This window comes from Trichoderma camerunense (assembly GCF_050948025.1).
Source record: "Trichoderma camerunense strain CBS 138272 chromosome Unknown V8C40scaffold_3, whole genome shotgun sequence".
Taxonomy (NCBI): Eukaryota; Fungi; Ascomycota; class Sordariomycetes; order Hypocreales; family Hypocreaceae; genus Trichoderma; species Trichoderma camerunense.
In genome coordinates, this window is record NW_028145367.1 from 1,019,135 (window position 1) to 1,033,565 (window position 14,431).

Below are 14,431 nucleotides of genomic sequence, written 5' to 3' on the forward strand. Positions count from 1 at the left end.
CAGCTTCGACGAGCATCTACTCTCCATTCATCGCATTTCTACCTGACGAGCGGCGTTTCACACTCGCAAAGTAATATTCATAGTGCATTCTACAAAGAAAGAAACAAAAGACATAATTTTGAGGCGCCGTATTCCCATGCGGCCACCTGGATAATCGATAATGTCAGCTTCCAGATCCGACCATTTGGCACTCGGCTATTCCTCGCACTCTGCCAGCCAAAACCGTTCCAACTCTCCCTCCGCCACAAACTCGCCAATCGATCCCCTGTCGGCTCCGACGAGATCAGTCTTTGGCCTTGCTGGCGGCATGAACTCAAGTAGCATTATAGCTAGCAACACGCGATCCGGGGCTGGTTCTCCGTCGCACGAGATGGCGGCTTCCAGCCGGCTCTATTCCAAAAGGTTCGTGGCACTCCAAGAGCTCCGCCTCCCCAATCCGATAAGCATCAGGAAGAACTCTATGTGGTTGAAGCGTGTGGCGTCTAATTGCAACAAATGGCTGATTCTTAATTTTTTTTTTTCTAGGGCCCGCGAGATTCAAGCTCAAGAAGGTGTTCCTGGCCTCCCTCTCAACCCTTGGGGCGGGCCACCGACAAGTGGGAACTCGACTCCTCTCCGAGAAAACATCCCCGAGTCTCCCACCGACGGCTTTCCAGACTTTGTCCAGCTACCTACGCCCGAGACTTTGCCTCCCACCAGACGGGCTCGAGCTGGTACCGTACCCTCGCGATTCCCCGGTGGCATTGGCAACAATCTGCTAGCCGTTCCTGGGCTGCCAGCCAAGTCTGCTCGCGTTACGCCTTCTCAGAGCCCGTTCAACAAGTCGCCATCCCCCAATCTTGAACCGCCTGAGAGCAACAACCCCGGTACCTCGACTCTTCTCTCCAGGCTTCGTGCTGGGTCTATGCCACAGCGTAGCCCATTCGCCAACCTGCCTACTTCGGCCTCGCCTTTTGGCCCCTCAATCTTCAGCAGCTGGAACCCCTCTGGTCTTGGCCGCGAGCGAGGCTCTACTCTAGCTAGCATCGCCAGTGTTGGTTCCAACGGCCCGAGCTCGCCAGCCCAGTCTCAATTCTCCAGAGAAGGCGGCGGAGAGTCCGACGTGCACATGCGGACTCTGGACTACCTTGGTCTTGCTGAAACCCCACAACCCGCGAGAGCTCAACTTGCCACGCCATCTTACATTTCCAACTTCGACATGACCCGGCACGCCAGTCGCTTCCGCTCCTACTCTGTCAACAACAAGGACAAGTATGCTGACGAGGACGAGGATGACTACGACGCCGACATGCCAATGGACAGCCAGTACGCCGCGCTGCAGGATCAACTTGCTGCCACTCAAGCAGCCATCCACAACCACAACATGGCTGTCCGGGCCTTTGCGACTCAGGCCACACGGCCGCGTGCCCGTACCGCCGGTGTCTTGGATACTCCGGGAAGCCGCTTGGTGGGAAGCTACGGCAACAACCAAGCTGGCGCAGGCACCAACTCCATCACCACGGCTGAGATTCGCTTGCAGGATGAGAAGGAGTACGATGACATCTCGCAGGCAGTCGCTGGCATGAACCTGGGACGATCCAACAGCCGCAATGCTGGCCATCTGAATCCCGAAGAGCAGGGTCTCGATGGACCAACCAGCGCTCTTTGGCTTGGTGGTATTCCCACATCCACCACCACCTCTACTCTTGTCGAAATGTTCAAGTCTCACGGGCCGATTCTCTCCGCTCGTGTGCTCACACATAAGAACTGTGGATTTGTCAACTTTGAGAGAGTGGAGAGTGCAGTTTCTGCCAAGGCCAGCATGAATGGCAAGGAGATCTTCCCTGGCGCAGGCCCAATCCGGATCAACTTTGCAAAGCCCCCTTCTGCTTCCAACACTCCGGGACATGATGGAGCCTTTCCTTCACCTAGCCCTGATCCTTTTGGAAAGACTCAAGACATTGGCAAGGGAGCCTTGGCTGCCGGGCCTGGGGAGAGCGCATCGGCTGCTGCTGGAGCGCTTACTGGCGCCACGCCCACCTTGCCTCCTTTGCGTGACATGGTGACGGATATCCTCGACATCGTCGGAGAATTCGGCGCCACTGATGAAGACAAGGCTCGAATCTCCAAGACTCTGCAATCTGCAGTCCAGTACAACTCCTATGTAGAAGAGATTCCTCCCGTTCGGGAGCCAACCCATACAAGAGTCCACGATGCACCCAAGCTGAGAGACATTCGCAAGCGAATTGATAACCAAATGCTCTCTCAAGCAGAGATTGAAAGCATCGCCGTTGACATGCTTCCCGAGATTGCCGAGCTCTCATCTGATTATCTCGGCAACACGGTTGTTCAGAAGCTATTTGACCACTGTTCCGACCAGTTGAGGGATGCAATGCTCGCCGAGATTGCGCCTCATCTGGCCGAGATTGGCATTCACAAGAACGGCACGTGGGCGGCTCAGAAGATCATTGACGTATGCAAGACCCCTAGCCAGCTCTCCATCATTGTTGAAAACCTTCGACCCTACGCTGTCCCTCTCTTCCTGGACCAATATGGCAACTACGTCCTGCAGGGATGCCTCAAGTTCGGCGCCCCTTACACCGATTTCATCTTCGAGGCTATGCTCAGCCGAATGTGGGAGGTTTCCCAAGGCCGCTATGGCGCTCGAGCCATGAGGGCCTGCCTGGAGAGCCACCATGCAACAAAGGATCAGCAGAGAATGTTGGCCGCTGCCATTGCGCTGCACAGTGTCCAGCTTGCAACTAATGCTAACGGCGCACTTCTGCTGACCTGGTTCCTGGATACTTGCACCTTCTCCAACCGTCGTCACGTTCTCTCCCCCCGGTTGATCCCGTACTTGGTACCCTTGTGCACCCACAAGGTCGCCTATCTCACAGTCCTCAAGGTCATTAACCAGAAGAATGAGACTGAGGCCCGGGACAATATTCTAAAGCGCCTCTTCATCTCCCCCAATGACCAGGTGCTTGAGGCTATCCTTAGCGACCAGGCTTGTGGCGCCACGTTTATTTTCAAGGTCCTCACGACGCCCTTCTTCGAGGAGACTATGCGCCTTGAGGTCACAGAAAATGTCAAGAATGTTTTGGTTAGGATCAAGGCACAGGCAAACCAGGGGTACAAGCGTCTCATGGACGAGGTCGGCCTCTCAACTCGAACGGCTGGGCCAAATCGAGATGCCAGCACCCATGCCGAGCAGCGCCAGAGACCTACCTCCTCAAGGCAAACCAATGGGCAGCAGCACGGCCAGCAAGGTGGTCAGCCTAACAAGACCTTCTACAACGGCACCTCGGGTGGTTCTTCAAACTATGAAACCGGTCACACCCAGCAAAGAGGCGATAATGCCGATTCCGGAGCTCCCCCTTATCCAGCCTTCAACCAGGGGATGATGTACAATGGGCCCAACGGACCGATGCCTCCTGCTATGGGTGTCCCACAGCTACAATATCAGCAGGGCATGATGAATCGAGGAAACCCACAGATGAATTATCCATTCCCCCCGATGCAGCCTGGATTTGGTGGCTACGGCAACCCTGGTCAACCGGTTGATCAATATCGTCAGCAAAATATGCCCAATGGAAGCCCAATGCAACCTCCTGCTAGTGGTCAGCCACCTTATGGCCCGCCTCCTGGCTTTGGTATGGTCGGCGGATACGGCTATGGTGGAAACATGGGAGGCATGCCCAACATGGGATATATGCAGCAACAAGAACAGGTCAATGGTAGACGCGGTCGCGTACGTCCCTCATCTTCGAACCGGCAGGGCCGCAACAATTACTAACATATGGATTTCCAGAGAAAGTAATGTTTCTTTGGATTGATAATACATGGCGGCGGTGTACGGCCAACGACAAAAACAAGCTTACGGTCTTATATGCCTTTGTTTTACAGCTAGCCGGTCAGTTTAGGCAAGAATTCTTTTTCTTTTCTTGCGCCGCGCGGAGTTTGGTGAAGATTGAAATTTGATAGAGACCCCACGCGACAGCGTTCGCCTCCAGCGGGCTGGTCTAGACAAATACTGGCTAAAAGATATTTGCCTTCCGAGACACAAAGAGACCTACATTTGGTTCCTTTGCGTTGAAGATTTCTCATTTACACCATCATCACGAAACAACTCCTCTGTTTAGACCTAATTTAGCAGCGTGTATACTGGGGCTGGTTCTCCCACATTCAAGCCGCGACTCAAAGAGACAGACAGAGGCTTTTTTGTTCATTTTGCTCTTTCTTATACAAAATCATGTATGGACGGACGGTCACGGATATGAATCGATTGTTTATGCTGGAAAAGAAAAATATTCGGATGCAAAATTTTGCGGGGAGCGCTGTCAGATCAATCGAATTCTGCTGATGTCTAATGTGACCCATAGCCTTTTTTGGTCTTTTTTTTTCTTCTTTTGCTTTTTCTTACTCCTCTTCTTCTGTCTTTTTTCTTTTATTTCTTTCAGTGTAGCAAATCGGACGACTTATGCCTTTTTAGCTCTTGACGAGGTTTCACGGACGACTTCCCCTTCCATCATCCACGAAAGAAAGAAAGAAAATGGACGAAAAATGCTGTTCATACGTTCATACTTTTGTGCTCTATGACTTTTAAGCTTGGAATGGATCTTTTTTCACATTTTTGTTTCAATGAAGGCTGGCAGAAAGCAAGCGATAGATGAGAAAGTGTGTGTGGAGTAAAATCAATCTGTTGCTCGTTTTTGCGTGAAATAGCTTGAATGGATAGGACACCAAGGGATGAGGTGAGACGAGTACGCTTTTCTTTTTTCTTTTCGTTCTGTTTCTTTCTTTCTTTACGTTGGCTTGCCTCTCAAGCTGGCAGATGGGAGGGGGGGAATGACGAGGTTTGACGGCTGAAACGAAGAGTTGTATATTATGATCAATAAAAAAAGTTTTCAATCATGAAATCCAAAGCAAATACTGTCAACCGATTTCCCCCACACTGGGATTCTTTTCACTAATTGTACAAGAATGCATATAAAAGTTGATTTATATAAGCCTTCACGAACGCAGCGGTGTCGAACCTTTGCATATCATGGTATCGTTTTTTCATCAGTCAGACTATCCTTATCCTTATTCCTTGCCATCGCAACATGGCACGCGGCACTTTAGGCTATGATACAGCTGCATCAGCATTATTACTTAAAAGTCTGCACCTCTCTCTCTCCCCCTTCGTCTCCTCCGTCAAATCCGCCCATGCTTTTCTCCTCTCCTTCATCTCAACTAATCTCTTCCTCAGGGCACAACGCAACATGCCCATTATTTGTTCTCAGCAGTGAGAACTAGCAGACTGGATGAAAAGAGGGTAAAACCACTCTCCCCTTTTTTAGTCTGCCATAGGTAGGTAAAATAAATTGCAGTCTTTCGTTCCGTTTCTCCTCCGTATCTTCTTCTTCCAACTCGCGCGTAGGATGCCAAAAATCTCGCGTATAGAAAAAGAAACACAATAAAAAGCAAAATGAAAAGAGGCAAAGGAAAAATAAATATCAAAATCGAGTCAAAAATCAAGCCACACGTTGCTGTGGGCGAAAAGGACGAGTCGTGATGTTTTGCAAGCGATCAAGTATGCCTCCCCAACTCCTGGTTTCATGTTTTTTTCTTCGCAGAAAGGGAGAGGGAAACCCCAAATGTGATAGAGCAACGCAAAACAGTTGAAAAATCAGTGAACATAGACCAATCGCATGAAGGTTTGTCTGCGGGCGGTGTAAAAAAAAAAATCAAGTCTTCTATGGCTTAAAGATAAAAGGGCGATATTGTCGTAATCAGGCATTCGTTACAGTCTATCGAGGCCGGCAATTCGTCACCCGCTCTCAAGGCAAAAGACTTGTCCGTAAGAAGGGTGCACTATGGCAGCAGTTCCTTCGTAATTAGTCGAGTTCCATAGTGCCCTCCCCGTGATCCACGGTCGAGGGTGGCGTAGGTTCGGTAACAGGGGCATTTGGTTCTGTCTTCTCTGGGAATGTATCCACGCCAGAAGCATCGGTAATAGGCGAGCCCGCATCGGTAGCCTTGTGATCCACTGCTGTTGGCGGGGCTTCATCGCCCAGGAGATGGCGAATCCTATCACCCATGGCGTTCATTTGTGCCAGCATGGCACGAAGACTCATTCTGTCATCTTGAACTAGGTGGCCAGAGGCGATGTTGTCCGCATTGCCCTTTGCTATGAGGGCTAAGACGCTGTCATCGGCAGCAGACTGAATATAGTTAATAAATGGACAAGCAAAAAAAAGTAAAAAGGGGAGTGTCATAACAATGTGCGAGTACATACCAGAAGAGCAGCCGTAAGCTGATCGATATTCTCGGACCGACTCTGCTTTAGGCCCAATAGGTTCAGAGACGCTTGCATCTCGTTCACCTTGCGGTCGTAAGCAGAACCGAGAAGCAGACCGCCTGCACCGCTCATGGATGGAGCCGGAGGTGCATACGACATCCACCGCAATTCGTCATGACGCGGGCCATATCCAGCACCACGATGCCGTAGCCTTGAAGGTGGTCAGAAACAAGACAAGACCCTGAATGGGGAGCCACGTGGTACTTACTGCTCGATGAAGTCAAGAACAACTCCCTTGGCCTGTAGCCTGTATGTTTTGCCAAATGAATCGGGGTCACGCCAGCCCGACTTATCAGATTCCTCGGGGTCGTCGGCCCAATCAAGTTCGATGTGGCCGTTGTTCCTGATGCCGCGGCTGAAAGCCGGCGTAATGATTTGACCGCCTTTAACTCTGCGGAAGCGATGCGCTGGCGCCAGAGGTGGCACGTCTCCCAACACATCATCGACGTGGGCTGGACATCGCCAAGTCTTCAGGACGGGGGGCATGGCCAGTGGGGGGTCGAGGCAGTCAATGTGCCAATGGAATGGACAGGCGCTGCAAGGGATGATGGCTCGAATCTCAGTGGCTGGTTTTTGACAGGCGTGGCATAACACAGCTTCTCCGTCTTCACGCTGCTTGAAGAAATCCGGCAGCTCATCATAACCAGCACGCTTCCTGTAGTGAAAGGAATAGCAGTCAGTCATCAATGTATACAAAGATATTCCAAAGACTTTTGAGGCTCGCCGCCCAGTCCGTAAATGAAATGAATGCCAAGGAGACGGCCGGGTAAATGCATCACTTACTTTTGTTTGCTCGTCACCTCTTCGTAGTCTCCATCGGCCCCGGCCTTGACACCCTCAAATCGATTCTGAAGCTTTTTAGGCAGGCTAAAGGCACGAGGAATGCTCTTCTCCAGAGCGTTGAGAGCACTTGCGAATGCACCCTTATAGACGGGCACACGTGATGGATACCGCCGGACAAGGCATTCGTTGCAGTACCATTCATCAGGGAGATGGTCAGACTGCACCATATCCACGCACTCAAAGTGGAATGAGCGTGGGCAGCCATCGCAGCAGACGACATCCCCTGTATTACCACATGCAGAGCAGTACTCATCGTTATCGGATCCCTAGGATGCCCACCCTAGTTAGCATGGCTGTTCCCCCCATCGTCATATTACACGTTGCATCATCCCCCAAAACGAGGCGGCATGGGCGGACCAAGACGGCCTCCACTAAAATGTGCGTGGTTGGAGATCCTTGCCCCATGTTGTAGGCCCCCAGATCAATAACTCCATCCAGTGGCCTTTGGCCCCAATTCAGGGCAGTGTATGACAGTGCGAGAAAAAAATTTGTGTGCGTGAGAAACGTAGGGCGCTTGCCTCGAGCTCTAGGCTGTGAATTCTCATGACCAGAGTCGAATATTGCGAATGCAGCATTGGCTCGCAAAGAGGCATATTCTCATTCGCACAAGGAGATAAGATGAAATGCCAAAGTCACATACCTGGTCTCTTGGTGCACCATTGCTTACCGTTACGGATTGTGCCTCACCCATTGAGCGAGGAACACCAGCAGCAGTACCGCCTTTCTTTTTCATCGGCCTATAGTGAAGATTTATCAGCATGAGAAACTTGCAGTCGTTGATTTGATGGAAGCGCGTCTTCAAGAGATGAGATGGTGGCCAGTGAGGCAAAGGATTCAGTTTGGTGGTGAAATGTGAAGTAGGAGATGAGATAGGGTGGGAAATTGTTTCATGAATGAAAAGACCGAGAAGACGGTCTGATAAGTCCAAACGCACGTTGCGTTTCACATCAGACGAAGAAGCCCAAATCCCATGCTCAACTCATTCGCGCTGTTTGTTGGGGTGCGTATGTGTGTGTGAAGCAAAATTTTCTTCGTGTTTCCCCATCAAAGAGCAATGTGGCATTTAGGCGCATGAAAGGGTAGATTCACTTGCAAAAAATGTGAAAGGTTGGGAAAGAGCTGAAACTGAGGGAAGAGGGAAGTGAAAGAGAGGGAGAAGTGAAGGAAGTGAAGACTTACGACAACTTGATACGGAGACCTGTCCTCGGCTTCTTTGTTGGACGCAGGGCAGTTGGCGTCACGGCACGAGATCCAACAGTTGAACTGCCTTCATTGAATGAAAAGGCCACCGGTGATGAGACGGCAACGTCAACATCATCCGTGTTGTTGTTGCTGTGGCTGCTTGGCCGCTTGCTTGCTGATCGCGTTGACCGCGTGCTGATGGGAGCCGCCAGGGAGTTCCGCGTCCTCCGCGTCCTCTTTGCAGGAGTCACCCCGTCGCGCTCATCCTCGTCGCCATTCCGAACTGAGCTCTCCCTGGCCGTATAGCCGTTGGTGACCTTTTGAGCATCGCGACGCCGAGTCCAAAACAAGTCGTCATCATCTGCAGGCATTTGAGCCCCGACAGCGCTGGCGCCGTCCTTGTCCTTGTGGCAGACCGACTTGGCGTTGCCGGCAGCAGCTTTGCTGGGAGGGTTGGAGAGCAACAACTCAGAGCCGGTGACCCTGCCAGGCATACTGGCATCGGTCGCGGATGTGTGGGTGCGGCTCGGAAGTGTGGGAGAGTTTGGCTCCGAAGAGTTGGACACGGGCTGCTTGTCGGAGGCGAGAGATTTGCGGCGCGTGCTGGTGATTGGCCGAGATTTTGGCGCATCATGGGACGACTGGGACCGGTCCCCCGTAGTCGACGCAGCAGCAATCACAGTGTCAGCGACCGTGGCACCACCACCACCACTACCAGCGTTACCACCACCGCTAGCAGTACGAGCGTGCGCTGCCTTGCCTGCTTTGCCAGCCTTGCCAGCTTTTCCAGGACCGTGCTGGAGGCTCGGGCTGAGGCTGTGGACGCTGGCTTCCGGCGACGAGAGGCTCATTGCTGACGACAGGGATGACTCGCTAGACCCCGAGTCCCGCCGGTGACGCCTGCGCGATGGCGTGCGGATGCCGTCGCCATGCGATTTGATGCCGTGAGCCATCTTCTTGCTGCGTGACGTCTCGCCGGCGTGCGACGTCTTGCTCCTCTTGGCCGCCCGCATCTCGCCCTTTTCGTCGTCGTCGGCGTGATGGATCAGAAGTCTGGCATAGGGAGCTGGCTTTGGCTTGTGCGGCGTAAATCTGCTGTTAGTAGAAGGGGGCACGAAGTAGTAACAGCCCTGATCGTCCTTCTTTCCCTCGCGCTTCTTGACTTCAATGAGCCGGGCGAATTCATCCATGGTCTCGGCGTCGGCTGTCTGCTTGAAGACGTCCTCCACCATGGCCACAAATTCAGAATCGCCGCATCGTTCATCGTAGAGTGACCTGAGGGCCCAAGCCGTAGGATAGCGGTAGTGCATGAGTGCTTCGTCGACGGCTGCCTCAACGACCTTGTCGGCGAAATCCCTGTCCTCGGGCTCCCGTCGGGGCTCCTTCTTTGGAGTAGCTGCTGCTGCCGCCAGCTTGGCCTTTGGTGTAGTGATGACAACGGTAGTAGTCTTCTTGCCCTCGTCCGGGTTCGCGTGCTGCCGCGGCGGTTTGGCTGGCACCGACACGCGCCGTGATGGTCGTCGACGCGCAGCCCCCTTGGGGTCGTATTCCTCGTCCTCGGCATCTTTGGCGGCCTGTAGCCTCCTGTGCGATGGTGCTGACGCGGGAGGAGGCGGTGTCGAAGGAGCGGGGGAAGATGGCGCCCTGGGTCTGGTCCTGGGCAGCGCGGCAGGGTCGTCGTGATGGTTTGCGGCGTGTGACGTCCCAGAGGGCCTGAGAATGATTTTCCGCACAGACTGGTGGCCTGGTCCAGCGTTTTCCGTCTTCTTGGGCTTGGGCAGCGTCCCCAGCGGCGCCATGGTCTCCAGTACGCCGTACCGCATCAATCCCGCCTCCTCGAAGCTGGCCTTGCTCTGGACCGATGGCTCCAGCCACCGCTGCATAAACGTCTTGGAATCATTGCCCGCCGAGCTCTTGGCCTCGAGCGGCCGTGAAGGGCTTGAGAAGCGCGACCGCGACGCCCTCGTGTTGGAGGAAATCATGGCGAGGCGAGTTCGAGTTGCTGGTTGCCCCCAGCCCTGGCCGCGGGACGGGCAACGCTGCTCTCGAGTGTCTGCGAAAAAGGGACGGGGTCAGCCACTGGATGACGGCGAGCTGGCAGAGGAAGACTCGGGGCCTGTGCAACGGGGAAAAACTCTACTTCTCTCTGCAGCAACAGCATCAGCTGTCTAGGCACGATGCTCGATTTTTTGGCGCTCCGGACGCGCTTTTTGCGTGGCTTGGATCAAGGGAAAGGGAAAGGCTGTGGGTGCAGGTTCTGGATGAGTTTCGGAGGAGGCGGCCAGGCTTGTTGGACAAGGGGGGCGACCCAGTGGCACGTCCAAGGTTCAACACCTTCCCACCACCGATTCAGAGTTCCGGCCTTTAGTTTGGCAGACAGCGAGAGCAAAAAAAATCGCCTCGAGGTGTCATGTATTTCTAATGATTGCTGTAGAAGCGGTCTAGCCTGCGCAATCCTCCCGCCTGCCTTTTGATATTTGCACGGCCCTCCTTTCTTTTTCCAGCGCCTCGCCCTCACCCTCACCCTCGGGCAGTTGCCAGCACGCCTTGCCGGCCTCCCTACTCTGTCTATCCGCCCTCGTCACTCTCAGCCTCTCTCTTGCTCTCCATCTCTCCATCGTATATCTCTCTCTTTTCACCATTGTCCCAATTTCCCATCAGTTGAAAATCGCCCTCCCAGCTGCTGCCCGACTCCGAGACACTCGTCCGAGGCCCTGGGCATGGGTACGGGCATACCTGCATTAGTTATTACATGAGGACATCTGCTACGTGTAAGCGTTTATTGCGGTTTTATTTTCCCCCTGCTTGAGCCGCCAGCCTCGGCTGCTGCCTCTGCGTGGCGAGCCTTCAAAGAATGGATCAAACGTAGCCTGGTTCGCCTCCGCTGCCTTTGGACCCTCTCATTTTTTTCGACTCGTCTCACGGGGGTGAGGAGCTGTGCCAAGTTTACCTCACTTCGTATCGGGACGGACCTGCGGGAGATGCACTCCGCGCTGCTTCATTTCCATATCCAGGTTGCGCCCTTCTGAGACTTTCTTTTTCTTTCTCTTCTTTTCTTTTTTCATTTCCTTTGTTGCCCCTTGCCTTTACCATCGCCGTTTCACCATGCTGGTTGCAAATAAAAATGAAAAAAAAGAAACAAGAATTTCATCACGACCTTCATATTACCTTTTTATCTCGATAATTGTTGTAGCCATCCTTTCGCATCTTCCATTCCCAGATGAACGTGCACGCGCTGAATCCTGTGGTAGCCGGAGTTTGCTTCGAGAAAAAGGTTTGTGTGTTTGATGCTTTATATATACTGCCTCGCTTCACTAGTTTCACGAGCCCTCTATCGTAGCCCACCGCTATCACCTAGATAGATTGTGTTGGGCAGAAAATCCCGTCTCTTGGCCTTCACGAACTGCAAAGCCAAAATGTTTTTTTCTTTTCTTCTCTTTTGTTCGTCGAGTGGATATTCTGCCTAAGTATCAACAAGGCGTTATCCTGACTCTGGGCAGCTATTCACTCAACAGACATGACCCTTTACACCATACAAGTTACCGAAGCTTTACTCCTCGCCCTCGGCTCCCTCCTCAGCAGTTCCGTCAGCCTTGGTCGCCTTCTTCTTGGGCTTGGACTTCTTCTTTCCGGTATTCCTGGCCAGGGGCTGCTCCAGGATCTGGAGAACCTCTTCGTCGGTAATCTTCTTGTCAGTCTGGTACTTGCTGAGGTCGAGCTCAGGGGCACCGCCCAGCTTGGTGATGCCGTTCTTGGTGATGGCTGTCGCGCTCACATATTAGCTCAGCCGCACTATCTATTTCGTCATGGTGAAACTTACCAAGGGTTGTAAGGAGTCTGGCAACGGGAAGGTTGTCCTTGTCGCCGACGAGCTCGTACTGGCGGAAAACATTGCTTCGAACACACTCGACAACGCCAGACTTGGCATCACGCTCGTCCTCCAGCTGTCTCAAGCTGAAGGGGAAGGTACCAAACTTCTTCTGCACCTCGGAAAGGATCTTTCGGGAGGTGGGACGCTTCAGCTGGTAAGTCTGGTTTGTTCGGCGGTGAAGAGTTGCACGCTGGTCCAAGGTCTTGACCTTTCCGGAGCCCAAGCTCACGCCCATCTCCACACCCCAGACCTCGCCAACCTCAGGGACACCATCACCCTTGGTTCCCTCGGCGGGGGCAAGGACGATCTTCTTAGCACCCTCAATGTCGTTGCGGGCAAACAGCCAGGAGGTGGTGCTCTCGACCAGCTTGGTGTCGTAGGCCTCGCAGACCTTCTCCAGGAGGCTGGTGATCTTGGCCTGGGTGGGGGCCTTTTGGGAAGCAGCCTTGGCCTTCTCCTCTTCGGTACCTTGAGCAAGCAGACCAGGGGGGATCATGAGTCGCAGAAGAAGCTCATTGGCGTAGTGGGTGGCGAGAATCAAATCGGCATTGCGACCAGTGACAGGCTCAGCGGCCTTCTCCTTTTCGGTGGCGAGGACAGTGTTGCAGACAATGGATCCAAATCCGTCGATCTGAGCTCCAAGCTGGATCTTGATGGCCTCTCCCTCCTTGATCTCGGCTGAGGCCTCGGCCTCATCGGTTGTGAGAGGAGTGTAGGGGGTCACGTAAGAAGAAGGGGAGACAGTGGTCGGGTGAGAGAAGCCTTTTTGGGGCGTTTCGTTAGCCATAAAACTGCATATTGGACCTGGAAACGCGCATGAGGCCAACCTTTGGTGATCTTCTTTCCGCGGTAGACCTTGGCAATCTCCTCCTCAATCAGCTTGTCACCCTGCTGGCAGACATCGACGATCTTTGCACCAGGCACGCAGAGCTCAGACACGGCAGCCAGAACCTTTTCGGAGATCTGGGCGGCAGTCTTGTACTTGGTGAGAGTATCGGGGTTGTTGAGGGTGTAATCTATGTGCAGCCGTTAGCCTTGCTCCCATGTATAGACCCGGATGGGTGCCCAAGACGATGGTCGTGTGCGGGTGTTTGCTGTCATTGCTCTAGGCGACATGGAGAGCTTGCTTGGTGCGTTTTTGGCGGGGTATTCAAATGGAGGGGAGCTTTAGGTGGTTTTCAAGCACACAGAATACAGAGGCAGAAACGGGCAGCTAGGTGTAAGTGCACATACCGATCTCCTTGGTCTCCGACATGGTGGGCAATTGATGGAGCTCAGCGGCAGTTCCTGGAAGATTGTGACTGGTGTTGTCGGAGCAAGCTTGCGAACGCTGTCGCAAAAAAAGCAGAGTTGCAGGTTGGCAAGCAAACTTGAAAGCTGTGGTGTGCGCAGAGTGGATTTCCGAATGGGGGCTTGGAGGGGTTTATCCGTGCCAATGGACCAGTCATCCACGGGGCCAGGTGGGCACTTTTGCATGCCAGTGCAGTCATACGACGGCCAGGGCGCTGCTCCAGGCCTGCGAGGGCGCTATTGTGTTTTCTGCCGAGCTCGACGATTGGGCGGGCGAGGTGCCGGAGTGGGTTTTTGCTCCAGCTCTGACGCACATCAACAAGCACGAGGTACTGACTAACCCAGCAACAGGTGACGAGCCGCAAGCAGACAATAGGACGGACGGAGCCAGCCGAGCAGCAAAGCAGGTGATGTATTGGATGCTTCCGGGGAGGGGGGGATCTAATCGCCGACTTGTGGATTGATTCTATATAAACTAGTCAACCCTTTGCTCCCTAGATATCTGTATATGCCAATGCTCCGTATATAGCATCAAGTTGTACATGTAATTCTGTACCTGGGATGGTGGCCGAGGCTGGCTCAAATACGGTTACATCATTTTTGCAGCACATGGTTAGGGCATAAGACGCACGTCACCGTTGATCATGGTGCCAGCAAAAAATAGGCAGAGGCAGCAAGGCAGCCCAGCTTATCAATCACTTACAATGTTTACTTTATCTTTTCTGTTCCTTCTTGTCCTCGCTTTGGTCGCTATGGTCTCACAATGGCATTGCGAATGAGTGCACCTCAATAATATCTGGACGATTACAGGGTATGTAAACAGGTAGAACCTCATGCCCGTATTAGCCGTGGGGTATGGTCAAGGTTTGTTCAAACTCTTCATAGTGCTGCGTAGCTTGGAGTTAAAATTCATCTCGTATATG

General features: G+C 53.1%; 3 protein-coding genes across 3 annotated transcripts; 1 reads left to right on the plus strand and 2 right to left on the minus strand.

Annotated features, from left to right (window-relative positions):
- Positions 1-160: 160 nt before the first annotated feature.
- V8C40DRAFT_272972 (uncharacterized protein) lies at positions 161-3,775 on the plus strand (the record flags this gene model as incomplete). Its single annotated transcript, XM_083220417.1, has 3 exons — positions 161-402; positions 526-2,323; positions 2,360-3,775. The coding sequence occupies 3 exons, from the start codon at positions 161-163 to the stop codon at positions 3,773-3,775; spliced, it is 3,456 nt and encodes a 1,151-aa protein (XP_083076992.1).
- A 1,789-nt stretch (positions 3,776-5,564) lies between these two features.
- Positions 5,565-10,602, minus strand: V8C40DRAFT_140582 (uncharacterized protein). Its single transcript, XM_083211197.1, has 7 exons — positions 10,488-10,602; positions 8,345-10,400; positions 7,806-7,902; positions 7,106-7,431; positions 6,531-6,977; positions 6,260-6,473; positions 5,565-6,185 (listed from the first exon to the last, which is right to left on the minus strand). Exons 2-7 carry the CDS (start codon positions 10,327-10,329, stop codon positions 5,859-5,861), a joined length of 3,396 nt encoding a protein of 1,131 aa, XP_083076993.1. The 5' UTR covers positions 10,330-10,400; positions 10,488-10,602; the 3' UTR covers positions 5,565-5,858.
- Positions 10,603-11,620: 1,018 nt separating this feature from the next.
- V8C40DRAFT_235503 (peptidase M24, structural domain-containing protein) lies at positions 11,621-13,680 on the minus strand. Its single transcript, XM_083213862.1, has 4 exons — positions 13,452-13,680; positions 13,046-13,234; positions 12,168-12,980; positions 11,621-12,109 (listed from the first exon to the last, which is right to left on the minus strand). Exons 1-4 carry the CDS (start codon positions 13,471-13,473, stop codon positions 11,898-11,900), a joined length of 1,236 nt encoding a protein of 411 aa, XP_083076994.1. The 5' UTR covers positions 13,474-13,680; the 3' UTR covers positions 11,621-11,897.
- Between the last annotated feature and the right edge of the window lie 751 nt (positions 13,681-14,431).